At 44.5% G+C, this 27,009-nt stretch overlaps 1 protein-coding gene across 2 annotated transcripts in view; it reads left to right on the top strand.

Moving 5' to 3' along the window:
• The window catches only part of NALCN (sodium leak channel, non-selective), a 277,231-nt gene extending 250,936 nt beyond the window's left edge, over positions 1 to 26,295 (top strand). For both annotated transcript variants that reach the window (XM_065895809.1, XM_065895808.1), the window contains 14 exons: positions 3,262 to 3,355; positions 3,864 to 3,970; positions 4,175 to 4,249; positions 4,945 to 5,064; positions 9,039 to 9,107; positions 10,046 to 10,194; positions 11,470 to 11,563; positions 13,222 to 13,354; positions 13,994 to 14,109; positions 15,959 to 16,116; positions 18,714 to 18,864; positions 20,425 to 20,574; positions 22,805 to 22,922; positions 26,102 to 26,295. In XM_065895809.1, the coding sequence (XP_065751881.1) occupies positions 3,262 to 3,355; positions 3,864 to 3,970; positions 4,175 to 4,249; positions 4,945 to 5,064; positions 9,039 to 9,107; positions 10,046 to 10,194; positions 11,470 to 11,563; positions 13,222 to 13,354; positions 13,994 to 14,109; positions 15,959 to 16,116; positions 18,714 to 18,864; positions 20,425 to 20,574; positions 22,805 to 22,922; positions 26,102 to 26,295 (1,728 nt within the window). The remainder of the gene's footprint in view (positions 1 to 3,261; positions 3,356 to 3,863; positions 3,971 to 4,174; positions 4,250 to 4,944; positions 5,065 to 9,038; positions 9,108 to 10,045; positions 10,195 to 11,469; positions 11,564 to 13,221; positions 13,355 to 13,993; positions 14,110 to 15,958; positions 16,117 to 18,713; positions 18,865 to 20,424; positions 20,575 to 22,804; positions 22,923 to 26,101) is intronic.
• Positions 26,296 to 27,009: the final 714 nt, after the last annotated feature.

Genomic DNA, 27,009 nt, shown 5'->3' with positions numbered 1-27,009 from the left:
TGATTGCAGGTAATATGCCTTTCACTAAGTGTAAATTGGTTGCTTCTGTGTAACTCAGTAGGTGAACTCAGAATTTTTTTTTTTTTCTTTTTTTTTTGCGGTACGCGGGCCTCTCCCTGCTGTGGCCTCTCCCGTTGTGGAGCACAGGCTCCGGACGCACAGGCTCAGTGGCCATGGCTCACGGGCCTAGCCGCTCCACGGCATGTGGGATCTTCCCGGACTGGGGCACGAACCCGTGTCCCCTGCATCGGCAGGCAGACTCTCAACCACTGTGCCACCAGGGAAGCCCACAAAGCAATATTTAACCAAATTATTTTAAAAAGCTAGCAAATCCAAAATCCGATGAAAGATAGATAGTAATGTATTTCTCTAAGAAACTCATAAATCAAAACATAAAGAACATGTTAGATTTGACACAATGAAGACGTTTGGTCCAATGGACATATAAAGGTCTCTGACAATTTGAGACTGTGTATTACTTTCAAGTACAAAATGTATTAAGTACAAAATGTATCATCTACAAAGTCATAAAACAATAATTACCAAAGAATTGATAATGTACACAACATGTTCTCTATCACAGTTTTAAAACATAGCAAAAAATTCCCCATAATTTGGAAATATTAAGACTGCATTTTAAGTAATTTTTTTTTTTTTTTTTTTTTTTTTTTTGCGTTACGCGGGCCTCTCAATGTTGTGGCCTCTCCCGTTGCGGAGCACAGGCTCCGGACGCGCAGGCTCAGCGGCCATGGCTCACGGGCCTAGCCGCTCCGCGGCATGTGGGATCTTCCCGGACCGGGGCACGAACCCGTGTCCCCTGCATCGGCAGGCGGACTCTCAACCACTGCGCCACCAGGGAAGCCCTAAGTAATTTTTGAGTTACAGAAGAAATCAGAATAGAAAATCACAAAGCATTTAGATAAATCATTTATAAAAATCACATTAAAACTCACAAGGTATAGATAAATCAGTAATTAGATGGAAATTTATAGCTTTTAATTGTATATGTTAGAGAATAATCAAATAGTGATGATTAACATGCCAAATACACAAATCAATAAATTATAATCAGAGCAACAAAGTGAAATAGAAGAAAATGGGAGGAAGAAAATAACAAAGATAAAAGAACAGAAAATTAGTGATATGGAAAACAAAATAACTTATAGAAAAGCTCAAGAGTGAGAAAAACTGGTTTGTTGAAATAAATTAGATTGAAAAGACTCTTATGGGGGTGAGCATGAACAAAAATGTGGAAAAACAAGCTATGGTAAGTATAATCGTGCCATAATTGTTACAGGGATAGAAAGTTAGGCTTACAGAATAGAACAGAAAGCCCTAGGAGGGACCCATGTGTATATGAAGCAGAAGTAGCACAACAAGTCAGTGGAGAAGCTGAGACCATCCATAGTGGTGCTGGGATAATTAATTGTCTAGGTCTCAGAAATTAAACTGACATTTCTACCTTACACCATACTCAAGAATAAATTCCAGATGAATGAAAGACCCAGCTATGAAAAGCAAATTTTAAACCATTTTTAAACCATGGAGAATGTGCTTTTAACCCTGGAGTACTTGTAGAGTTCTTGACATTAACCACAAAGTGAAATCCATAAAGAAAAAAATTTGTAAGTCAGATTACATTAAAAGGAAAAGTTTCCAAATGATAAAAGACACACTAAGCAAAATTTTAAAAAAAAAGAAGCAAGCTAAGACTAAATACTTACAACTCACATAACTGATAAAATATTAGTATCCAGAATATATTAAGAATCTCTACAAAACATCAAAAAGGAAATATCCAAATACAAAAATGAGCAAAGAATATGAACAGGCAATTTACAAAGGAACACACAGGAATCACCTTATATATGCATTGAAAATGTTTCGTCTCATTAATATTAAAACTAAATCAGATACGTTTCACACCCATCAAATGACCAAATTAAAATGTCTGATAAAGTCAAGTATTGGCAAGAATATAAGGAAATGGGAACACTTGTAGAATGAAACCAATTTTCTTAGTTATTGCTCTTTGGATAGCACCTTGGAAATCTCTGGTAAGTGTGGAAATGTGTAAACTCTGAGACCCCAGCAGTTCCTTTCCTAGAGATTTACCACAGAGCAAGATGTTTACCGTGAGACAGTACCCGTGGGTTTATTGCAGCATCATTTATAGTCCATAAACCTAAAATGATAACTTCTGATATATTTGTACAGTGGGATACTGTGTGATCAGTTCAAATAAACTAATCAGATCTAGTATCTAGTTGTATGGAAAATGTAATTTTCAATGAAGATAAAAACAAACTGGGGACTTCCCTGGCGGTCCAGTGGTTAGGACTCTGTGCTTCCACTGCAGGGGTCTGGGTTTGATCCCCGGTAGAGGAACTAAAATCCTGCAAGACGCGGGGCGCGGCCAAAAAAAAAAAATAGTAAAAAACAAACTGCGTAAATTCCCACATGTTGGATACCATTACAGAAATTTATAAATTTAAAAACAAACACATTCTTGTATATTTATATATACATAAGCAGCCAAAGTCTGAAAACATAGTGAGGAGGACATTCCCCTGAAAGATAGTTAGCTCTGTGTCAGGAAAGGCAGGATGGGAGAGGGGAGGTGGTTTTTTCCCCAGTTTCTTAAATTATATTTCTGCCTTTGTAATATAATGTAATGAAATGTAATGTAATATATTCAAGTGCATTTTAAAGATGTGCTCTATTATATAACAAAGAATATCTGATCTCATTTAACCGATTGTCACAGCACAAATTTCTTAAATATGCGATTCTCTGACCTCATACCACCTAAAAATAGTTTCACAATTGCATGTAACAGAATGATTTCTAAAAACACACAATAGCCTTAACCAGAAGCAGCAGCATTGATAAGCTATCATTTTGCTGCAGCTTTTTCTACTATGAAAGGAAACTAACCACTGTTAGAGAGTATCTCTTTTAGAAAATCTAATCATGTAGAAAACCTTCTTTAGATTTTCCCAAACCTGAATATTATACATGTTCAAAGATGCCAACTGAAGGCTGCTGAATCTTCTCTGAACCCCCGGCCCTCTTTTCTGGAACTTCTCTCAAGACCACGTTTGAGAATTCTGACCCTGTTTATCGAACCACCATGGTATAGGAAGAATATCTTTGTTTTAAACCCACATTAATCTTGTTTGTGTCAGCAGCGCATTTGCGATGTCCTTGGTGTGGAGCACATGACAAAAGGTCTTTCTCTGTTTTCCTTTGTTTATTAAGGGGACGGCTCTGCTGACTGTAGATCAGAGAAGATGGGAAGATTTGAAGAGCCGCCTGAAGATAGCACAGCCTCTTCATCTGCCACCTCGCCCGGGTATCAAAGATGCTCTGATTTTATTCATGTTGGGCACTAGTGTTCATGGTCCCCAGGAGTCTAAGATTTCAATTAAAATAATCATCATGAGGCCACTAGGCGACTGTGCAGAAGTTAATATAAAAACAGGCTCCAAACTACAGATCTCTCCATAGGCTGTTAAAACCAACCACCCAAAGGCCGTGCTTCTGTGCTCTCAGGATAAGCCTTAATGAAAAAACGAATTGTTAAATAAATATATTTGTGCTTGCCTTTTAAACATATGAGTGAAATGTATTAAACTGACAGAAACTGAATGATGCGAATCTCCTTCCAGTGCAGACGGTGCCATGCACCGTCGTTTTAAATATTCAGACCCAGCCATTCCTGCAAGACACTTCACAGTAGATTGAACTGTAGGAGAAAAAAAAATGTAATGGGTTTTAAGACGAGCATTAAAGAAAATGAAAGGCAAGAACGTAAATGTGACCGATGTCTAAAATGCCCTTGCCTAAACCTTTCTTTTCAGATAATGATGGTTTTAGAGCTAAGATGTATGACATAACCCAGCATCCGTTTTTTAAGAGGACAATTGCATTACTCGTCCTGGCCCAGTCGGTGTTGCTGTCCGTCAAGGTACTCTATTTCACCCTAACACTCTGGGAATGAATTTTTTTATTCATTGGTGGGTCCAAGAACATTGCAGGCAGCCATGTCCACTCACAGTCTACATTTATAAAAAATTTAAATTCACAATCATGTTCAGATGGGTGGAAGAGGGGAAAGTCTTTCCGTGTTGATGGAATGCAGGCACAGACGTGTGTGCTGTTTCTCTTACAGTGGGACGTCGAGGACCCAGTGACTGTTCCTTTGGCAACCATGTCGGTCGTTTTCACGTTCATCTTTGTTCTAGAGGTACAGTAATGAGTCAACTGGTGCTGGGGGCTGCAGTGCACATTTTAAAGCAAAACAGCGTCCTTCTTCCACAGCACTTCCTTTCACCTCCGCGTTCCGTTGCTTTTGAAGTCCTCTTTGGGGAACAGAATGCTCTTAGTATATTTCCTTTTCAGGCTGTTCTGCTTCGCTTGAACAAAGACTTCACTTTATATTTCCATTTTTCCAACTGCAAGAATTACTAACTGCTGTTGACGTTGTATCTGAATGTTGGCCTGTCTAGTTATGTGAGTTCAAATATTTACAGCAAACGGCACAAACCACTGTAATTCAGGGACTCAAATTACAATGTGGTAGCAGAGGGAGTTGGCCCAGACAAGATTATTTTAATATGTGGTCCACGTCACATTGCTTTCCAGTGCAATCTTCTTGGAAATGCAAGCAGATTTTTATTTTACCCTGTACCGGTTGATGTTTCCCGAAATCTATGGTCTTTTACTTGAGGAAGAAAAACGTCTTGCTATCAGAACTAGTCGTAGAAAAAGGAGAAAAGAGTGTGGAGAATATAGATTTACATATATACACAGACACATCAGTAGTAAATTCTTCTCTTTGGTTTCTACATCCTTTCAAAAAGTAATGTGTCTCAGGTTAGTACATTTAAATATAGGCTGAACACTCAGCCTCAGTTCATTGTCTTCATTGTTTTTCCCCAGGTTACAATGAAGATCATAGCGATGTCACCTGCCGGCTTCTGGCAAAGCAGAAGAAATAGGTACGATCTTCTGGTGACGTCACTCGGCGTTGTCTGGGTGGTACTTCACTTTGCCCTCCTGGTAAGCGCATCACTAAAGTTTATTTTAGTTGGTAATTTCAGTTCAGGTAACCCTGTTTCCAGTCTCATCTCACTCCAGGTCAGCCTACTCTCAAGGGTCAGGTTAACCTCCCTAAAATTCAGCCTTGACCCTGACGGACCCTCGGACATGCTTGCACACACACACACACATACATGTGTACCTGTGCACACACTCGCACTCTTCACACAGACAAAAGCTGACCCCTCAGAGTCCTAGAGCCTGCAAGCCAGAAAGAGAAGGTCCTTCAAGATCCTTTGGTTTAACCCTCATTTTCTCAAAGGATAAAAAACAAGAGAGACAGAGAGAGAGACAGACAGAGAGAAATGGAAACCGAGAGATGAAGAGACCTGCCTAAATTCACACACAAGCCAGAATCAGAGGACCTGAACCCAGTTCTCTGAGTGGAAGTGTAGCTTCCGTGCCACTACATTATAATTAGGGCTTCACGGTATGATTCTCTGATACTTTGCTGCCTTATTTTCTCCCAGACACCCGGCTGCCATTTCTCGAAAGCCGTCATTCCCCATCTCAACACCTGAGTTCTCATTGTTCTGCCTAAAATGCATTCAGCCTCCCCACCCTCCATTCAGCTCAGACTCTACACCATAGGTGTACTTGATTGTGATCAGGAGCTGTGTTGTCCAATAGAAATAAAATGTGGCCTGGATGTTATTTTAACTTTTCTGGGAGCCACATATAAAAAAGATATAAAAAAAGAAAGAGATGACATTAATTTAATAATACATTTTTAACCTACCATTTCCAAAATATTATCATTTCAATATGTCAGAAATGTAAAAATTATGAAGGAGTGAGGCTACACCCTTTCTTTGGTATTCAATCTTTGAGTGCCTATTTCACATTGACAGCACATCTTAATTTAGACTGGCCACATTTCAAATGCTCACTGACCACGTGTGGCTGCCATGGTGGACAGCACAGGTCCAGAAGACCTGGTTCCTAATCCAGCACTTCAATCAAGTTATTTGTCTTCAGTGATCTTTTGTTCCCTGCTCTGAACTGGGAGTATATTTTCATAATTTACCTAGTCCATATGCGCATTATGAAGGTCAAGTATCTGAACTTCTTCTAACTGTAAAGATTATACAAGCCCATAACATTATTTTTTTTATATACAGCAGGTTCTTATTAGTTATCTATTTTATACGTATTAGTGTATATATATCAATCCCAATCTCCCAGTTCATCCCACCATCCCCCCCCATAACACATTATTATAAATACTTTCTTTCTTTCTTCTTTAGTCTTCCTTGATCCCACCCAAAAGTAATTGGGTGGGCTTATTTTGCCCTGCTCTTCTGTCCAGTATCCCATCCTCTCCAGTGTTAGAGTCATGCAGGAAAATAATCCCTAATGTTACTGACCCCGGCTAGCTCAATCAGTAAAGCATGAGACTCTTAATCTCAAGGTCATGGGTTCCAGCCCCATGTTGGCTGCCACATAGGTGCCAAATAAAAGCCAATACTCGAGATACAGGTGTCGGTAGGAAAGGAAAGGTTGCTTTAGTCAGGAGGCCAGCAATCTGGGGAGAAGGTGGACTCATGTCCCAAACAACCAACTCCCCACTGCCAGCCAGGGGGCGAGAGCTTTTAAAGGGGAGTTTCAGGGTTGTCTAGGTTGAGGGAGGGGGCTATGTGCAGAACAGCACTGTCAGCTCTGACAATCATCTTGAAATTGGTCATATAGTGACCTGAATATTATTTATAGCCCTTGAGGAGGAACTAAAGGTCCTTGACTTTGTTTAATGGCTAAACTATTATTACTTTGTCTTGTTTGACTGCTTTCCTTTGCTTCTGCATTTTCTCACTTCTCCAATTAAATTTATTCTTTGGCTAAAGTTTTTCTACAGACAGGAGTCAGGCAGAGGACATGGGCTGGGGGGGCAGGAGGTTCTGTTACGGGAAGGCCCCATAGGGTCCTGCTCAGTTACACTAACACAGAGAACCCCTTTACACACCACAAAGGCTTTGCTTTAGGATGAAATTCCTGTGCTCAGGAAGATACTGAGTGTCCTTAAAACAGTTGTCACCCAAACTTTATTTCATGTAGGGTCCATACATCCATTTCCTTAAACGACAAAGGATCCAGAGCACTAAAAAGCTGCACGTCACCATGCCAGCAATTGAGAAGAATGTAATGGGCAAAGACAGTCACTGCTCTCATGAACCTCACAGCCTGGAATGTTAGATCGGTATTCATCAAATGCCCCCAGGTCAGTGAGGATTACAGCTATGGTGAGGGAGATGGAGAAACACGTGTCCCTGTGATGACACAGGAGAGTGCACGATGGCTTCATCAGAGAGATCCTGGAAGGCATCCCTGAGGGAGTGATGATTGGGATCAGTCTGTAGGGTGAGGGGAGAACATTCCAGGCAGCTGTCCCTATGATGAGAGGGTTTGGGAGGATAGACAGTATGACTGGAGTAGAAGGAGCGAGGGGAACGTGGCACAAGATCTGGTTGGGTAAGAGGTGTCAGACCTCTCAGGAGCTTGTAGTCCAGGTAAAGGATTAAGTCATCATCTCAGAAGCTGTGGGATGTCATCCCTTCCAGAATGCAAAGAGAGACGGTATCTACAATAGGCTCTGAGCTAACATGGAAAAGAGGAGCAGCAAAGCCCGTGTTTGTATCTTTTTCTAGACAAATTGTAGCCAAAAGCTATTCGGCCCAAACAGGAGAATGAGTAAACTTTCTAATTCTGGGTGTCCCCAAAGAGGATATCACATACCCGAAAGGCCAGTTTGCCTCTGCCTGACTGCTTCTGCTCTTCACCAAGAACCTGTGGTCCTGGAAGGTCATTCCTTCTCCACTCTATTTTGCAGTGGACTGTTGTGAAAGAAGACGCAGTCCTTGTTCCCATCCAGAGATGCTTCTGTGCAGACACATTCATTTCTTTGCACCTCACCAAGGATCTTCCCTTCCTGGGGGCCATCTGTGACTGTTGTCATTTGACTAAGCAAGGCTCCCGGGGAATAATCACGCCTTGGCATCAGCTTAATGCCACTGTCGTTACTGCACTTGTAGCCGGTGGGGTCTTTGTTCTCAGATGAAGCTTTCTTAGTCATAGAGCACGCTGAGTCTTCTCTTTTTTTTTTTTAATTAATTTTTATTGGAGTATAGTTGCTTTACAATACTGTGTTAGTTTCTACGGCACAGCAAAATGGATCAGCTATACATATACATATATCCCCTCTTTTTTGGATTTCCTTCCCATTTAGGTTACCACAGTGCATTAAGTAGAGTTCCCTGTGCTCTACAGTAGATTCTCATTAGATATCTATTTTACATATAGTATCACTAGGGTATATGTATCAATCCCAATCTCCCAATTCCTCCTACCACCCCCCTTTCCCCCTTGGTATCCATGCAAGAGATATTACCACGTCATCTCGTGTTGCCACACACTTGAAGGAAGAGCTGGATGTGTATTCAAGAGGGAGGACTTCTCTGAAATCATCTCAGACGAATGTGCATGTGGCCGGCTTCAGCTTCCTTCAGAGAGAAGGAAGCTGAAACTGATCCCTGGCAATCTTTTCCAACACCAGCACCCCCTCTGGTTGTAGAAGGAAGCCAGGATTCTTTTATCTCCTGTCTCCCTCGACTTCTTCACTTGCATTGTTATCCTAGGGTTTTCTCGCTCCTCAAAGGACCTGGTCACTATTTTGTGTAAAATAAGTTTTAAAATACAGAATTCAGCTGAGCAAAACAGAGACGAAAGTTTCATGTAAGATTTGATTTTATAGCTAATATTTATTCATGAGTTTTGGCAGTGACCTTTTCAGCACCTTTTTAAGATACATTTCTTAGAGGAATTTTCACATTTTATTAAACTCATTATTCAGTAGACTTCACAGAAGACTTAAAATGAAAAATGGAACTGTAACAAGATTTTTCGTGCAAATTGCAAGAGGCTCTCCTCTGTTTAAATTTCAGAACGCGTACACCTACATGATGGGCGCGTGTGTGATTGTCTTCCGGTTTTTCTCTATCTGCGGGAAGCATGTAAGTACACTGTGAAGATGCTGCCATAGGTCACGTGTACACTGAAGAAAGGAGTGATGACTAACTGACTTTAGCTGCCCTTCTGGGTCTCCAGGGCTGGAGTTAACAAATTCCTAGACATCATAAGTCAAAATGAGCAAATAATCAAATGAATCGGTAGCTTAATTGTCTTGTGATTCGTTTCCTGACATTTGTGTTATTTTAGTTATTCTAATTTTCTGAGTGAACTCAATCATCAACTAGAGATAAAATGTCAGGCACAAAAGCAAAGACTAATGGTCTTTCTTAATGCTTCTTTATTTTTGTTTTTATTTTTAATAAAGTTAAATAATTTTACTGCAAAGAAGAATCATCTTTAACAAATATTCATGATCCTATGAGTCCAGATTTACTGATGTTCTTTGTTAATGTTCAATACATTCCACATATATTTTTCATTTTTCACAGCACTGTTTTCTTTTTTGTTACTAACTTTATTTCATGTAGGGTCCATATATCCACATAATCAGTATGGTAAATATTTGATGGTTATTTGGTATTTTACCATCGTTTAGTTTTGTTTTTATGATCGTCTGTTTGTGGAAGAATCCTGGGTCTGCTTGCTATTGGCCAAAAATGCACAGCCTGTATAATAAAGAGGAAGGAAGAGAAGAGAAAAATAGAAGGCTTAAAATATTGTGGTGGAACTTTTATTAATTTGGCCAAAGAGGCTGAAGTTTGAAATATGAGCAGAATTTCTTTAGGTCTAATGGTATTTAATAAAATTCGAATTTAATACCAGATAGGAAGCAACTTTCAAGTGATAACCTTGAGAATCACTTTTGTGCCAGACTGCTTAACTGTTACTTACTTCCCGGGTTCACCATGGCTTGATGAGATGAATGTCCCCTCCCTCCTTCTCTTTCCGCATCCCCGCCCCCACCCTCACCTCCACACAGGTGACGCTAAAGATGCTCCTGCTGACAGTGGTCGTCAGCATGTATAAGAGCTTCTTTATCATAGTGGGGATGTTCCTGCTGCTGCTGTGCTATGCTTTTGCTGGAGTCGTCTTATTTGGTACTGTGAAATATGGAGAGAACATTAACAGGTTGGTATATAGTTATCTTTCTTTCTTTTTTTTTTTTTTTTTGAGGTACGCGGCCTCTCACTGTTGTGGCCTCTCCCGTTGCGGAGCACAGGCTCCAGACGCGCAGGCTCAGTGGCCACGGCTCACGGGCCCAGCCGCTCCGCGGCATGTGGGATCTTCCCGGACGGGGGCACGAACCCGCATCCCCTGCATCGGCAGGCGGACTCTCAGCCACTGCGCCACCAGGGAAGCCCTATTTATCTTTCTATTCAAATATTAAGCAAACGTTTTTAGTAATGAAATCATGGATACATATCTGCATGTGTTTTAGACAAAGATGGGGAGGGGGAAGCAATCATTTGGAAATTAAAACAAAATAAAATGGCCAAATTTTAAATGACATTTTTCTCATTGAAACTATGCATGCTTACTGTTAGAAAATTCAGAAATAAAAGAAAACAGGGGCTCCCCTGGTGGCGCAGTGGTTGAGAGTCCGCCTGCTGATGCAGGGGACACGGGTTCGTGCCCCGGTCCGGGAAGATACCACATGCTGCGGAGCGGCTGGGCCCGTGAGCCATGGCTGCTGAGCCTTTGCATCCGGAGCCTGTGCTCCGCAACGGAAGAGGCCACAGCAGTGAGAGACCCGTGTACCGCAAAAAAAAAAAAAAAAAAAAGGAAACAGAAAGAATCTATAATTCCACCACCATGCAGGAATAACCACTTCTAATATCCTGGTGAATTCCAGCAATTCTTTTATCCACATACTGCCAGAAATGATACATTGTTTTTTTAATTAAACAATTTTGAGATGGCTTTGTTTTTTTTAAGCAAAACATGGGAAGTTAGGACCCCCAAATTGTTATATGTAGAAAGCATTTTCCAAAGATTGTCTTAAATTTTGTGGAACCATTTCTGAGTGTTTTTTTTTTTTAAGTCCTTACACAGAAAATTAAATACAAACGTGTCTTGTTGCAGAGATCACTTATTTGATATATGGTGGCCCCATCTTTTATAGCATAATCCACATAAAAGAAGGAATCACTTCTAATTGTCAACGCTTGCTTTCTCAGTCATTCAAGATGAATGGCAATAAACTGCTGGCACCATGCTAGGGTTGGACTATTGAGATAGCTATACTTGGAGGCAAGTATAAATAAGAAACAAATAAGAGGGTGTAACCTTTGGAAATGGTAACTTAGCAATCACATTTGCTCTAAAATCCACGTGTTTTGGTGGTGACAACCCTTACATGACAAACCATATTACTCACATTCTGGTTTTTTTTCCTTAAATTAGGCATGCAAACTTTTCTTCAGCTGGCAAAGCTATTACCGTACTGTTCCGAATTGTCACAGGAGAAGATTGGAACAAGATTATGCATGACTGCATGGTAAACGTCCCCTCATCGCTCGCGATGCCTTCACTTAGAAGCAGATAAAACTCTTTGGTGATACACTATAGGCAGCACCATCCTTGTAGCATCTAGACTGTGTACAAAACACATATCCTGGCCCTCTAGTCCGTAAAATTGCATTCTTTTACATTACAATACATGGACATACAGGAAAAATTTCCAGTGAACCCAAGTCGAGCTATTGTAGTTCCATTCAACAAATCTGCATTATGTGAGCATTGTTCTTTCCCTCCCATCTTTGACATTTTGGCAGTCAAGTACAAACAGGAGAGTTCCACTTCTTTGACTTAATTCAACAGATATTCACTGAGCCCCTGGTTTGTACTGGCCCCTGTACTAGGTGCTCGGTCTTCAGCGATTCCAAGGCATTCTCGAGGAGTTTATGTCGGGGGCTCTGAGCAATACTCTCCCTCAGCTATCCTCACTTCCAGAGCCTAATTCTTCATCATCCTTCAGGTCTCAGTTTAAAGCTCAGTTCCCTCAGGAATCCTACCCAACGCTAAGGCTGCTGGTTCTGTGTCCTCCCAGTGTTCTGTATTTCTCCTTTGTAGTGTGTAGCACAACTGCAGTGAGTTATCGGCTTGTTTATTTCAGCTCCCTCTCACCCTCCGGACCAACTGTTAAAAAAAATTTCTGCAAAGATGGCAATTCAGTGGCCACCACCTATGCGTGGTCACTGAGCACCTGAAATGTGACTAGTGCAACTGAGGAACCAAATTTTCAACTGTATTTAATTGTATTGAATGTTAATGAACGTGCATTTGGATTTAGATAGCCACGTGGAGTTAGCCGCTACCATGCTGGACTGCAGGGTTCTAGACTGTCAGCTTCATGGCAGAGGGAAGGGGTCTGGGTCCTGCTCACCAGCCTGTCCCCAACACTGGGCATAAACCTAGCACATAGGAAGACCTCAGGAAATTTATGCATGAATGAGTGGGGACAGAATTCACCAAATCAAAAATAATACAAGGCAGAATTAAATAAATTCTAGATAAAAACAAGCAGAATGCCATGGAAATGCAGAAGAAAGAGCTAGTCTCTCTGACTGAAAGAAACCAGAAGGTTCCTCAGAGGTGTTGGGAGTTTTACTGGGCCAGTGAAGAATGGGGAGGCTTTTGATAACCGGAATCTTGTGCCATTTAATGATATTCCATAACGATGCTCCAAGAACGAGGGTTACTGGCTTTTCCTTACACAGTTTGAATGTGAATTTGCTGTGTGTAGCAAATCTTCCTAAATCTTAACCCATTACTTAAGTCAGAGTTTTTTTTAAACACCTTTTTCTCTGACTTTCTGCGTTTTGCATCACAGTGACTACTTACTCTTTGGGGCTAGTGGAGGTGGCAGAAAGAGTGTCTGTCTCTTGAAGGAAGGGAGTTCATGTTCATTGTGCTTCTAAAATGGCAATGAACTTGGGATCCTACAAGACCAAAAGCATAGTATAAATGAAATATTCTTTTTTGATTTTTGCTACAGATGAGGTACCCAATGTATGGGGCCTTTGAAAGATCACTTTGAAGTTACTTATATTTTATATCGTTAGGAATATGTTCACAACTACAGTCAGTTAACGGAAATTTGTAATCTTCTCTCCTCTCACCCTGTCCCCCCGCTTCCCCGCCACGGGCCCACAGGTCCAGCCCCCCTTTTGTACTCCAGATGAATTTACATACTGGGCAACAGACTGTGGGAATTACGCTGGGGCACTTATGTATTTCTGTTCATTTTATGTCATCATTGCCTACATCATGCTAAATCTGCTTGTAGGTAAGTGATGTTCATTGAATTATTTTTCAATCTCTTTAAACTCAGGTTATTAGATAATTATGTACAATTTCCAAGTAATTATCCTGGATTGCTTGGGGTGGGTGTTTTATGGCATTAATTATAAATTGTTGCCCCTCGGTCCAGAAGCTGAAAAGACCTTTGAAAGGCATGTAAATGACAGTTGATTGCAATTTGAAGAGTTGTTCTATTTATTATGATCATTAATTTCAAAAGCCCTTCTCATGGATTCAGTTGGACAAATACCAGGGAAGGCTACCTTTCCAGCCTTGAAATATCACATTTATTTTTTCAAAAGATATACACTGTCCCCCCAGATGTGGGACCATCCAGAACTCAACTTGACCTTTAAAAGCTGCCTTGGAACTCAACTAAGAATTGAAGCCAGCTGGCACGAGCATCTTTAGACACAGGATGCGTGTTTTGGAAAGGTGGAAGCTGGATAAATAGCTCAGTCCAAGTGTAAAACATGCCAACTTGGAAACCATACTAAAAGCCCTTTAATAATTTGGCTTATAATGTAGGTGATAAAATTCATTACTTATAATAGATGTACTTTTTCTGAAAAATGACAGATTAGCATAATTGTCTAACATCCCCATTTTTCTTTTTTTTTTTTAGCCATAATTGTGGAGAATTTCTCCTTGTTTTATTCCACTGAGGAGGACCAGCTTTTAAGTTACAACGATCTTCGCCACTTTCAAATCATATGGAACATGGTGGATGATAAAAGAGAGGTACTGTCTCATGCCTCACCCCTACCCCAGCTGCCGTACTGCAGACATTTCAGTGGTTTTGTTGTTTTCAGTGGACATGTATTGAATTTGGAAAGGCCATTGCTGAATTGCAGAAAGCTGTCATTGACAATTTAGAAGAATGTACAAGGAAGGGAGAGGGACAGAATAGTTCCCCACCGTGTCCTTTCCAACCACAAACGTCCTCTCCTTCAGATATTCAGGAGGTTGGCAAGGAAAGGAAACCAAGGGAGCTCTGAAGAGACCAGCTGGGGCTCAGGGCAGGGAGGGGGGTGAAGTTCAGATCACCAAAGCAACAGTATAATACAGATTCACGATCACCTCAGCTCTCACACAGCAATGCTGATTAGAAGTGCAAAGCAGTTATTTAAGTGGTTTCTGAAAGTTATCATTTCGGACTATTTGAATGTTTTCATCATACATCTTACCCAAGACTGCCTAGAGTCAGGCAGAGCAGCAGAGGCTTCCCCCTCCCCCTTCTCCTAGCAAAGCTTCGGGCGCGGTTCCAGGCACCAGGGATGTGACAGTGAACGAGGTGGCAAGGTCCCCGTGCTCACAGAGCCTGTGCTCCATTGCGGGCAAACAATAATGATTGTAATAATTATTGCTGTTTCAAGAAGTTATAAGCACTTTGAAGAAGGTGGTTGCACGGGACAGAGTGGTTGGAGGTGGGGGGCAGACGCTTTGGCGGGGTGGTCTTGAAGGCCTGGCTGAGGACGTGTTATTTGACGTAACACCTGACAAATGAGGAAAGTTCAGCCATGGGCAGACCTGGGGGAAGATCTGAAAAGAGTTTCTGGAAGATACGACTGTAGACACAGAGACCAGGGAGCCAGGGGCAGAGCAAACGGGGTCCTGGACCAGAGCTGGGGTCTGCACTGCCATGCAGGACTTTCTCCAGCCCCTGGGCTTGCTCCCTCTCTCCTTAGCGGCCCCCAGGCACTGGCCTGGGGTGGGGGGGTTCTTCCGAGACAGTGACCTGCGTGTGCAGGTGTCTGGCCCTGTCTCTGTCTCACCTGGATCCACTTAGGTCTCCGTAACTGCCACCGCAAGGAACCTGCTTTCCATTGACACACACGGAAGGCGACACCACCGCTCACACGTGTAGACATTCGTAACGGACAGGAATTCACGGGCTACCAACATCCCTGCCTCTCACCCAACTCCTTAACTCAAAGTCACAGCCAGGCCGGCACAGTAGGTTTTGTTGCCCTGAATGGAGTGACATGTGTTAGGTCCTCGGAATCTGCATCTGCTCCGACCAGCAAGAGGGCAGATCTGGGAGCCCCGTCCTGCTGGATGTAATTGTCCTAACAACAGAGAAGCCCCGGAAAGGAGTGGTCTTTCCCTAGAAGGGTAGCTCTGAGCCCATGGTTCGAAGTCCCCAGCATCTGGACTAAGTGAAAGATCATACACACGTGTCAGCCCCATTTTTTCCGCTCCGTGCATTACTGGCCCACTTGGCACGTGTGTTAGAGAAACAGGTGAACACAGCTGAGGCAGTGCAGGGGGCAACAGGAAGAAGAGGGAGCACATAAGCTGAGCCCAGGGGAGGCCGAGGGTCCCCTCTGCCTCTTCCTTGCCACCGCTTGGCGGCGGGACGCCCCCTAGAACCAGAGATGCTCCAGCAGCAACTCCACAGGCTGGGCTCCTAATCCCTGGCTCCCCTGGGTGCACAGAGCCCCCCGGCCTCGGGGAGGCCAGAGGCTTCCTTGTGCTGGTGCCGATTATGTTAGCTTTTGAGAGCTAGCTGTGGGCTTCTTTGCTGTGCAAACAGAACCCCAAGCGAATCATTGTGGCCTGTTTCCGAGTGACTGTGCTCTGTCACCAGGGGGTGATCCCGACTTTCCGCGTGAAGTTCCTGCTGCGGCTTCTGCGGGGGAGGCTGGAGGTGGACCTGGACAAGGACAAGCTTCTGTTCAAGCACATGTGCTATGAGATGGAGAGGCTGCACAACGGCGGTGATGTCACCTTCCATGATGTGCTCAGGTACCGCGGTCTACAGCCCTGCGTCTCCACTGCACAGGGAGAGGAGCCGGGCTGCCCCTCATTCCGCAGGAAGGAAGCGGTCCAGGAGGGCTGGGCACCTGCTCTGTTCCTCAGGCCCCCTCTGTTCCTCAGTGCGAGCTACAGCCCCCGACCTTCTCACTCACGGGTCCGGCCACAGTCGGCCTGGCCCACCTGGGGACGGTTGCCCCTGGTTGGTTGGCAAACCCCATTTTCCAGCCATTCATGAGAACCCAGATGGGACAAAGGGGCACACAGAGGCTTGGTCCTTTCTTCTCTCTGAGAGGCTTCTGTATTATTCACTAGGATTGCTCTAGCAAAATACCATACACTGAGCCGTTTAAACAGCAAGTTTAGTCTCCCGGCTCTGGAGGCTGGAGGGGAATTCAAGGTGTCAGCAGGCTGGGTTCCCTCTGAGGCTGTGAGGGGGGATCTGATCCAGGTCTCACCCAGCTGCTGGTGGCTTGCTGGCCATTGTTGGTGTTTCTTGGCTTGTGGAAACATCACCCTCATCTCTGCTTCATCTTCACAAGGCGTGCTCCCTCTGTGTGTGTGTCTGTGTCCAGATGTCCCCTTTTATAAGGACTCCAGTCATATTGGATTAAGGACCCACCCTACTCCAGCATGACCTCATCCTAACTAACTACATCTGCAATGACCTATTTCCAAATAAGATCACACTTCAAAGTACTGGAGGTTAGGACTCCAACATAGCTTTTGTTGAGGGGAAAACAATGCAACCCATAAGAGCTTCTTAAACGGGAGTCCATGGATAGAATTCAGAGGTCCGTGGTCTTGGAAAGGGAAACAGTTACATCTTTCACTAATCACTCACTGAAATGCAGCATTTACTTCAATGATATACCTGTATCTTTGTCACCAGTAGAGATCACAGACATTTTCACACGCATTACTGTGTGTCTGATATCTTAAAATATCCGTTATGCTCACCAGTTCTGAGTAACAGTAGTCATTTGACCTCAGCTAGATGTTATTATTTAATGTAATAATACAGAAGCACTTATGTGACTATGTCATCACCTTTTCAAAGAAAATACTTTGAGAACTGTATTTCGATATAACCGGTTTCCTTTGTGATGCAGATTTTTTTAATGCATTTAAAACCTTGTTCTAAGAAATGTCCCATCAGCTGCACTGCCAAAGGATCCATGCCCCAGAAGAAGTCAAGAACCCTCCTCTGCCACCAGTAACTATTTTCATCATGTTGCTTATACCTGGCAAGTTAAAATGGTGGGTATTGTGTCAAATTTCAGGAGCATTCAGGCGTGCAGAAATACGTTGTGACTGGAATTTGAAAAAAGACCAGAACAGAGGAAAGATCTGGGAGAAGTTCTCTCAAGTTATCGATTTTACCTCCCTCTCTTCACTTCTTCCTAGGGGAAAGCTAAAAGGCAGGAAAAGATGAGGCAGAAAACACCGATGAACAGCAAAGGATGCCCTCTCTCTCAGAATGTCACTCCGTCTTCCCTCCTAGTGACAAATATTTTTAGGCTGAAAGTCAGGTGCATAGATGTATCACTGTCCCTAATAATTAACACGCAGCCTCTTTGGATCACATTGGTGTGTCTGATGACATGGACCCAGGCGAAGTTGATGGTGGCATCCTTTGCCCCTCCCTATTCCTCTAGCCCTGGATATGATGACAACTGTTCAACAATGATGAGATTCTTGATGAGGCAGAGAAGAGAGGAAGAGCAAACGTGCTTTCTTCGCCCACGGTGGGAAGAACCTTAGCAAACAAGAGTAGGTCATTGTACCAGGGCTGCACCTGCACGGGGAGGGCCCCTCCGGCGCCTCCAGGCTGTGATCTGGACTATGGAGAGGGTTCTGAGCTCGAAGCTCGGGGTAGGCAGAGGCTGAGCAATAACCTGGGTACCGCGGCTGCACCAGGTAGCACCAGAAGGCGCTGTGCCTTTGGCTCTGAGCCCCTCAGCCTGGACGCATGAGGTGCCTTATTGCCCAGGGGCCCCAGTGCAACACGTTAGCTGTGTTGCTTTCATTTGCCACTGCCTGGGCCTATTGTATTGAGGGCCAAATGGGAGTGAACGTTCCACCCTGGCTTTGCACCCATCTAACATGAATGAGGAAGATGTAGGGGGCAAATGAGTTAAATTGAGAGGGAAATGGCAGGGGGGATTGGATGCATGACCCACAGCCAAGCCTACTGACCATCACCAATTGGATCTGAATGTGAAGAAAGTATAGAAAGAGCAGCCTTCCTTCTCCAGGGAAAGTTCCAGAGTCTTAAGCAGCTGATAATGTAGGTCAGGGCCTAGCCTGGACATTCTGTTTCACAAACGCTTACAGTGTTGCAAGTACCTTGCCAATACTAGCGAAGCGAACTTCGTCACATAGTAAGGTAGGTCTCATGACTCTCCCCGTGTGACAGATGAGGGTAGAGAGACAGAGAGGTGACATAACCAGCCCAAGCCCTCCAGCTGGTCAGGGCTGGCGTTCAGATGTTACATTGGTTGGATGGAGTGATGTTCTCTCTGGATTCTAAGAGTCTAGACCCCAGGGACCTCAGAGCTCATCACTGCATGTTTCCCCCCCACCAGCATGCTTTCCTACCGGTCGGTTGACATCCGGAAGAGTCTGCAGCTGGAGGAGCTGCTCGCAAGGGAGCAGCTGGAGTACACCATCGAGGAGGAGGTGGCCAAGCAGACCATCCGCATGTGGCTGAAGAAGTGCTTAAAGCGCATCAGAGCCGTGAGTGAGCCGGACCCGTCAGGCTTTACTCCCTCCTCCCAAAGGAGAGGGGGAAGGAGGGTCAAACGGAAAGGGCTTCTTCAGCACGTACGCTGGAGCCTTCTGTGATCACCTTATGAGCCCATAGCCACGTCACCTTTATCCACTTACAATGATTCAAACCTGAATTCTGGTCCACCTTCAGCCATACCCTCTTGAGCAAAGTCCATAAGAAATTTCCATTGAATCACATTTTTATAACTTAGCATGAATGTTGAAAAAGCAGTTTATGGATATTAAAATAGTTATGATCTCCATTTATGAAACATGAGTGTTCACAATGCCAGAAATCTCTACATACTGAACAGCAACTGAATTTACAAAACTACTTTTAAGTTACTCCTAAAAATACCAACATATTGTTGACAGTGTTGTTTGATCTTTAATTAAAGACCGCCTCTCCCCAGAGTTTATGATCTGCTTCCTGAACTATAAGCTTTAAGACTCTCTAACTCATAAATCCATGAACATACACTGTGTTGACACAGACTGTGTTTACAGTGGGCACTTCTATTAGGTTATTACTTTTATGAGTGGTTTTGACCTATGCTTCACACACAGGGGAAGAAAATCAAACTAACCACTAAACATTTATCCATAACAGATTTTTTTTTTTATCCTGTTTCTCAGAACAACACCAGCTTCGAAACATATCTATTGGAGGAGGAAAAGTCCCCAGAGCAAGGAGCCAGTCCAACCTCGAATAGCAAGGCAGCTGCGGCAGCTGGGCCACCATAGCCCTGCTAGGTCAGGGATCACGTCTGCCCCCCACAGGCCCTGACAGGGCATGGGCAGTGCCCACTCACCTGTTCAGGCCTCAGTGTGCGCCAAGACAGGTTGGCCCGCGGCCGGATTGGCCTGCTCCAACCAGAGCCAAGACCAGAGCGAAGCAAGGGTTTCACTCATCCACCCAAGTCTCCTGCCTCTTCCAATTTAGAGGAAAGGAGCGATCCACATTGGCTTAGTGAGCACAGTGTAAGATAAGGGGAAAAAATAGAAACTCACATTAATGATCTAAAACTTCTGTTATACTGTATAGCACAGGGAACTGTACTCAGTATTATGTAATAACCTATAAAGGAAAAGGATCTGAAAACGAATATTTTTTTTTTTGAAAACGAATATTTATATCTATATGTATAACTGAATCGCTGTGCTGTACACCTGAAACTTAGCATTGCAAATCAACTATACTTCGATTAAAAAAAATGTTTTCAGAGAAGGAAAAAAAACTCTATTTAAAGTAAAACACAAGGTAGTATCAGTGAGCATAACTATTCCAATTGTTATGCAAATGAAAACAGGATGGGAAGGCAATTCCTAAGTCTCCAAGTCCTCCTTTAAAGCAATCTGATATTCCTCAGGGAAATCAGTTAAGAACCTTTACTTGGAAGCTCTTAAGAGGTCACCAGGCATTCAGGTCCTTTGAAGAAGAGAGAAGAAAATAAGATTTGAGCGGTGCGGGCAGGGAGATGCTGGGCTGAAATTCTGGTCCCTGAAAGAACAATCCTATTTCCATAGAAACAGCAGCAGTCCTGCAGCATCATCCACAGCCTGAGAGAGAGCCAACAGCAGGAGCTGAGCCGGTTTCTGAACCCACCCAGTATTGAGACCACGCAGCCCAGCGAGGACCTGAACGCCAACAGTCAGGATAACAACATGCAACCCGAGGTACGGTCGGGGCGGGGTCGGGGCGGGAGGCGCCCGTCACCTGAGGGTGTTCGCAAAACACGTAGTCATTTTACACAAGTGACACTATCTCTGATAGGAAGTTAAGTTGGAAAAAAAAAACTGGAACACGTTGATCCAGTTGATGTTTGTGTCTTTGTCATCCCTGAATCAGTGGAGGTTATCTCAAAAGATTCTGATTTGTATAGATACAAAAAACAGTGGGAATGCTCTGAACTTAATAATCCTGTTGATTTTTGTCTGAAGAGTTAACATCACATGACTTAGGAGAACATGGCTTGCCTGAAGCTCTGTCCTAAGTGTTTTCTCCTCCTCACCAAGTCACAGAAACTTGCAGTAAAATGAGCAAAAATGCTTGCAGTTGGCCTTCCACCTCCTTAAATAGTCAGGCTCATTGAGGATTTGTCCTTCTTTAGCTGGGCATCAGAAGAGCATATGGAATTTGGGGAGTCTTAGCTTGAGGACCTTCTGTGTACTAGGGCCTGGCATAGCTTCACTTCCAGACTGCATCTGCACGTCCATAAAAAAAAAAGCACAGAGTCACCAGCGTCCTGGAGAGCTTGTGTGTGAGAAGCAGCTGGTGGGAGGCCTGGCCTTTGTGAGGCTTAGTTATGAATCGGCTGGAGCTGGTCTCGGATCTGGGTGTGTGGTGACACAGTCGGGGCAGGTGACAGACACTGAAGCCTGGGGCTCCGTGGCCCAGCAGGATGCTCCAAGGGGCCCTCTTGTTCTACAGCCCAGTTTTGGGTGGATTCATGTCGTTGGCTCCCCAGCCAGTAGGAATCACGTACCACCGACTACTTGTGCAGGGACGGTCAACACAGCAGGGACGTGGGGCTTCTACAGTGGCCCTGCCGCCTGTCTGCCCTGAGGATGGCTGGCAGTGGTCGCGTGTGGTGCCGGGGTAAGAGCAAGACAGCTGATCTCGGGTGACCTTGGCCTGCAGCGGCTTGAAGCAGGATTTCGGTTCCCCGGCTGGAGACTGAAGTCAGGCTGCGGCAGTGTGAGCGCTGAATCCCAGCCACTAGACCACCAGTGACAAGGCCCTGGCCCGTCAGTTGTGTAGAAATGAATGGCCACAAAGAGAAAAAAAGTAGTGAAACAAGTAAAGTGTTTCTTAGGAGGAAAAAGAATACGTGTGGCTAGACACACGGGTGGGCTCAGAGGGAGAGTCGCGCCCTCCCGGTAGTTTGAATCACTTATATGCGGCATTTCTTCCAGCTTCCTTTGGCCAATCATCTTGCTTTGCCTGGTTCTGAGCCTGTATTTGGCATATCTCGGGGTCCTCCCCTGTGTGCACACTCATCTCTTAGCCAAGATGGATTCTAGTGAAGAGGCCTATGGGTAGGTTGACATCACCTACCATGGGGTGGCGCCCCCCTCCCTTTTTGACCTCTGAGGAACCTTTCTGCGCGTGTGTAATCGGGAAGGTCTCCTTGACCTCGAGGATGAGGAATATGTGGTCTCTTATCTGGGCAGGGCTCAGCTTCTCCTCTTCATCTTGGACTCTGTCCACGGGGACGCACTCCAGCTGTTCAGCCTGGGGCCCATCTATCTCCTGCCTCCCAGCCAGCGAGACAGGGGAAGTGATGGCAACAGAGCTCTCTGGTTTTAGGTCAAAAAGCCCAAGAGGGGCCACTGAAGAGAGGTGAGGACTACGGTGCTGATAAAGGGATGCGGATGGTGAACCGGAGATGGGGTGAAATGCATGGAGATCTGGGCATTTCTCTTTGGCTTCAGTCTTAACTGGTTTAAGTTTTGTTCTCTTCCGGGGCCCATCCTAGAGCTTTGTCCGCAGAGAACTCTTCTGGAGGCTCTGGGTTGGCAAGCGTGTACTGTCCCCAAACCAGGCAGTCCCGCTGTTCCCCCCCCGCCCTGGTACGTGGCGGTGCCCCCAGGGGTGGCAGGTGTGTGGCCTTGGGAGTGGAGAAGTCTGGGAGGGATGCCCAAGAAAAAGCACTACCTGCAGGGTCGGGCCTACTTTCCTCACCCTGTGCAGTGGTGACTCTTCCAGCTTCCCTGACTCTTTTTACCCATTTTCACTCTTCCTGTCCCCATTGTTGACACTATGGGTCCGTGTTGTCTTCGCCACTTACTTTCCTGCGGGGCTTTCTTCCTTCCTTAAAATGAAATGAGGGTCCAGGCAGTGCACAGAGGAGGAGAGCACAGCACGAGGAATAACTGCCTGATTCTCCCGCCCGCACCCCTGCAGACAAGCAGCCGGCAGCGGCTTCTGAGCCCCACGCTGTCGGACCGGGGAGCCAGTCGGCAGGACGCAGCCGAAGCCGGGAAGCCCCAGAGGAAGTTCGGCCAGTGGCGCCTGCCCTCGGGTACGTATGGCAGGTCCTTTCTCGAGCAAGTGGGGCATTTTCAGGGCATCCATATGCTCTTTGTGTGTTTGGGGTCATGAACTTCAAGATTCAGGCAGGTCTGCCTCTAAAGTTATATTTATAGACAGTAAATAATGAAAAAGGTATTTCCCTCATCAAAAACATTTCCCTCGAAATAACTTCTCTGAACAGAACAGTATTACCCCTTGTGTTCAGCTAATAGAGAAGGCAGCACCTATTAACAACGATATTATAACCACGATCTAGAAAGTGGTGGCGATTACCACCAGGGACTTCTGGTGCACGTTCCAGGCATTCCCAAACGTAGGCAACATTCATTTAATCTAAGAGGGAGTAGGTGGATACATGTCACTCAGAAATGACACAGGTTTCTCAAAAGAAGGAACAACAAAACTTATTTAGTGCAATCTCATCTGTTATAGTACCTACTGTACACCAATCACTGTTGTGAGGGCCTTACACGTTCCCTCCTCTAAGCCTCACGGTCCTATTATTTTCCACATTTTATTGATTCAGTGAGAGCGTTTTCTTCTAGAGGGACATGGGGGTCTGGAAAGCCAGGATAATCCCATTCAGGCCACGCAGAGGTGGCAGGAGAGCAATGATCTGCCCGGCCCAGGGTTTTCTCTGTAGAGAAGTGAGCCCACGGGAAAGCGGGGGCTTCCTAGGCTCTAGAATTGTGTCCCCTCCTCAGCCTGATTCAAGTGAAGAGACAGAGACTGTTGCAGAGTCTTCCGTAGCACATCTGACCCGCAAAGCAGAAGACAGTGTGCCTTACCCTTGTCCAGTGCCACTTAACACCAGGGAGGGGAATCTCTTTTTTCCTACCCCGGAGGCTATTATGCAGGGATCAGAGAGAACCGGACTTTCTTCAACCTGGTAAAGGAAAGCCGGGAGTGAGGGGAAACAAGATTGAGTAAGTGCTGGGGCCAGGCCATGAACAACCCCAAATTACAGGCTGAGTGGTTTCAGCTTCATCCTGTAAGCAGTCAGGAACCAGGAGAGATTTCTGAGCAAGACATGACATTTGGAATCCTGCTGAGGAAGACTCACATGGCAGCAGTGTAGAGAGTGGGCTGTCTGTGGCAGAGCCCCGAGGCAGGGTTACGAGCCAGAGGATGGTGTAAGAGTGTGGGCGAGAGGCGATGACACAGGCGAAGGCGGTGGTCCAGACCATGGAGGGACGGACAGGAAAGACGACCTAGGAGAGATGCACAGTCCTTGGTATTCACTTAAAAGGATGAAAGAAAGGATGCTGTCAAAAGTGGCTTCAAAGGCCCATAAGTGGCCCCAGTGACAGCAACGGTGATAATTAAAGGGACATGGTATTGGGGATGCCCTGAGTTTGAAGAGGCACTGGGCAGGAAAAAGAGCATTTCAAGATGATGGGGTACCAACGATGTACCCCCCCCAGTGTCATGCTTTGCATTTTCTTTTTTCCCTTTTATTTTTGTGTAGAAGTTGTATGCGTTTAAGGTGTACAGTGTGGTGTCTTGATAAACGTTCACACTGTGAATTATTACAGTAGAGCTAATTAACACGCGTCACCTTACAGAGCTACCGTGTGTGTGTGTGTGTGTGTGTGTGTGTGTGTGTGTGGTGAGTACACTTAAAATCTAGTCTTTCAGCAAACTTCAAGTATACAATACAGAATTATTAACTATATTCATCATGCTGGACATTAGATCGCCAGAACTCATTCATCCTACACAACTGAAACTCCGTACCCCTCGACCAACACCGCCCCATTTCCCCCACCTGCCCACCCATAGTAACCATATTCTACTCTCTACTTCTATGAATTTGACTTTTTTAGATTCTACATGTAACTGAGAGCATACAGGATTTGCCTTCCTCTGTCTGACTGATTTCACTTAGCATAATGCCGTCCAGGTCCATCCATGTTGTTGCAAATGGCAGGATTTCCTTCTTTTTTAACACTGAGTAATATTCCATTTGATACACACCACGGTTTCCTTATCCATTCATCCGTTGATGGACACAGGTTGTTTCCATATCTTGGCTATGGTGAACAATACTGCCATGAACATAGGGATACACGTATTTCTTCAAGATAGTGATCTTGTCTCCTTCACATGTGCACCCTCAAGTGGAGTGCTGGACTACATGGCGGTTCTGCTCTGCATTTTCTTAGGTCATCTCATTTAATCTATTTTAATTCTCACAACAGTCCAGTGAGGAAACTTGAAATCTCTTCATTTTGCACTTGAGGAAACTTGGGTTCAGAGGCATGAACTTGATGTTGGTTACATCTACAGGTCACAGAAGTGGGACCCCAAACCATGACTGATAGAATCCCAAAGCCATGAGTGTGTCAACAAAGTCTTCATACAAGCTGCTTTATCCAGGCACATGGATTGGAAAGATGAATGCTGCCCTTAGCGTATTTTAAATCTGTCCAGGAATCATGCCTTTTTCTCTGATGCTACACTTCTGTTTTTACCAAAAAAAAAAAATGTTATTTACCCACCTTTCCTCCCTTACCTTCTCCAAACCTCTTCCTCTCCCCTCACTGTGTATTACACTATCCCTTCTTTTCCTTTGTTGTTTCTTTATATTAATATGTATATAGTAATGAACACCGACACATTTCCATGACACTTTATTTGCCCAAACTGGAACTTTCAGTGATTTTTTTGGTTTTTGTAGTTATCTCAAATTGCAAGCAACAGGGCTTCCCTGGTGGCGCAGTGGTTGGGAGTCCGCCTGCCAACGCAGGGGACACGGTTTCGTGCCCCGGTCTGGGAAGATCCCACATGCCTCGGAGTGGCTGGGCCCGTGAGCCATGGCCGCTGAGCCTGCGCGTCCGGAGCCTGTGCTCCACAACGGGAGAGGCCACAACAGTGAGAGGCCCGCGTACTGCAAAAAAGCAACAACAAAAAAACCCCCAAAATTGCAAGCAACATATTTTTTTCAAATGGTGTTACTAGTCCATGAACATAATTTTAAAGTCCACTATGAATATAAAGAACCAGGCATTTGAAAGGTTTCATATGTGACATCTATGGGTAGGACTTGCTCCTGGAAAGTATGACTGACAGAACCATCGGGGGTTTCAGGAATGGCTAGCAACGGGGTGGGGGGGGGGGGCGGGAAGCCACACCAGGCTGCTGATGGGACTCTTGTTGATTCCACAGCACCAAAACCAATAAGCCACTCGGTGTCTTCGGTCAACTTACGGTTTGGAGGGCGGACCACAATGAAATCTGTCGTGTGCAAAATGAACCCCATGACAGACACAGCTTCCTGTGGTTCCGAGGTTAAGAAGTGGTGGACGCGGCAGCTGACAGTGGAGAGCGACGAAAGCGGAGATGACCTTCTGGACATTTAGATGGAAGCCAGTGAAGATGAAAGTCCACTGGTGAAAACTGACTTCTGATATGTTCTTTCATTGTCCAGTGAGCAATCCATAATTGATGTATAATTTAAGTCCAACTTGTAACAAGATTTTTTAAACTGATTTCTGTCCTGCCATAGGAAGGCATAAAACTGGGTCTGTCAAAGCTGTGTGTGTGATGGGTTATTATCACGCGTTCAAGAGAATCTGCAAAATGGCAGTTTTGTAATATTAGCAACTATACCAACTATACCAGCTGTAGATCATTCAGAATTTCCTATATTCCACCTCTGTAAACTAAGGTATATTCGTGTATGCTCTTACGCATTATTTTCAGCCCCTGAGAGAGTGCTTAGCCCAAAGTGGCTGATATTTATGGTGCAGGAGCTGTATCTTTAGTTCACGTTTTTCCCACTTCCTCTAGAAATACCTCTCTTGGGAGAATTTATTTATGATTGATCTGAAAATGTCAACACTGAGCTCATGCTAAAATGATAGTAGTTTTACAAATTAGATTCTGAATTTTAAGAAGTACACTCTTTTTCTCATGTTATTTTAAAAAACATGCACAAGCTATTAGAGATCAGAACAAGTCAACGTCTGTCCCCTTGCCTGTTCCCAAGAGAACTGCGTGTGCAGCTACCAAGCAAAGAAATGGGCCCAAAGAGCCGACTGGTTTAAAACAAACCTGTACATGGATCACTTGGG

The sequence above is a fragment of the Phocoena phocoena genome, chromosome 18, assembly GCF_963924675.1.
Source record: "Phocoena phocoena chromosome 18, mPhoPho1.1, whole genome shotgun sequence".
Classification (NCBI taxonomy): Eukaryota; Metazoa; Chordata; class Mammalia; order Artiodactyla; family Phocoenidae; genus Phocoena; species Phocoena phocoena.
Note: the sequence above shows the minus strand (reverse complement) of the source record. Positions and strands in the feature narration are given on the sequence as shown.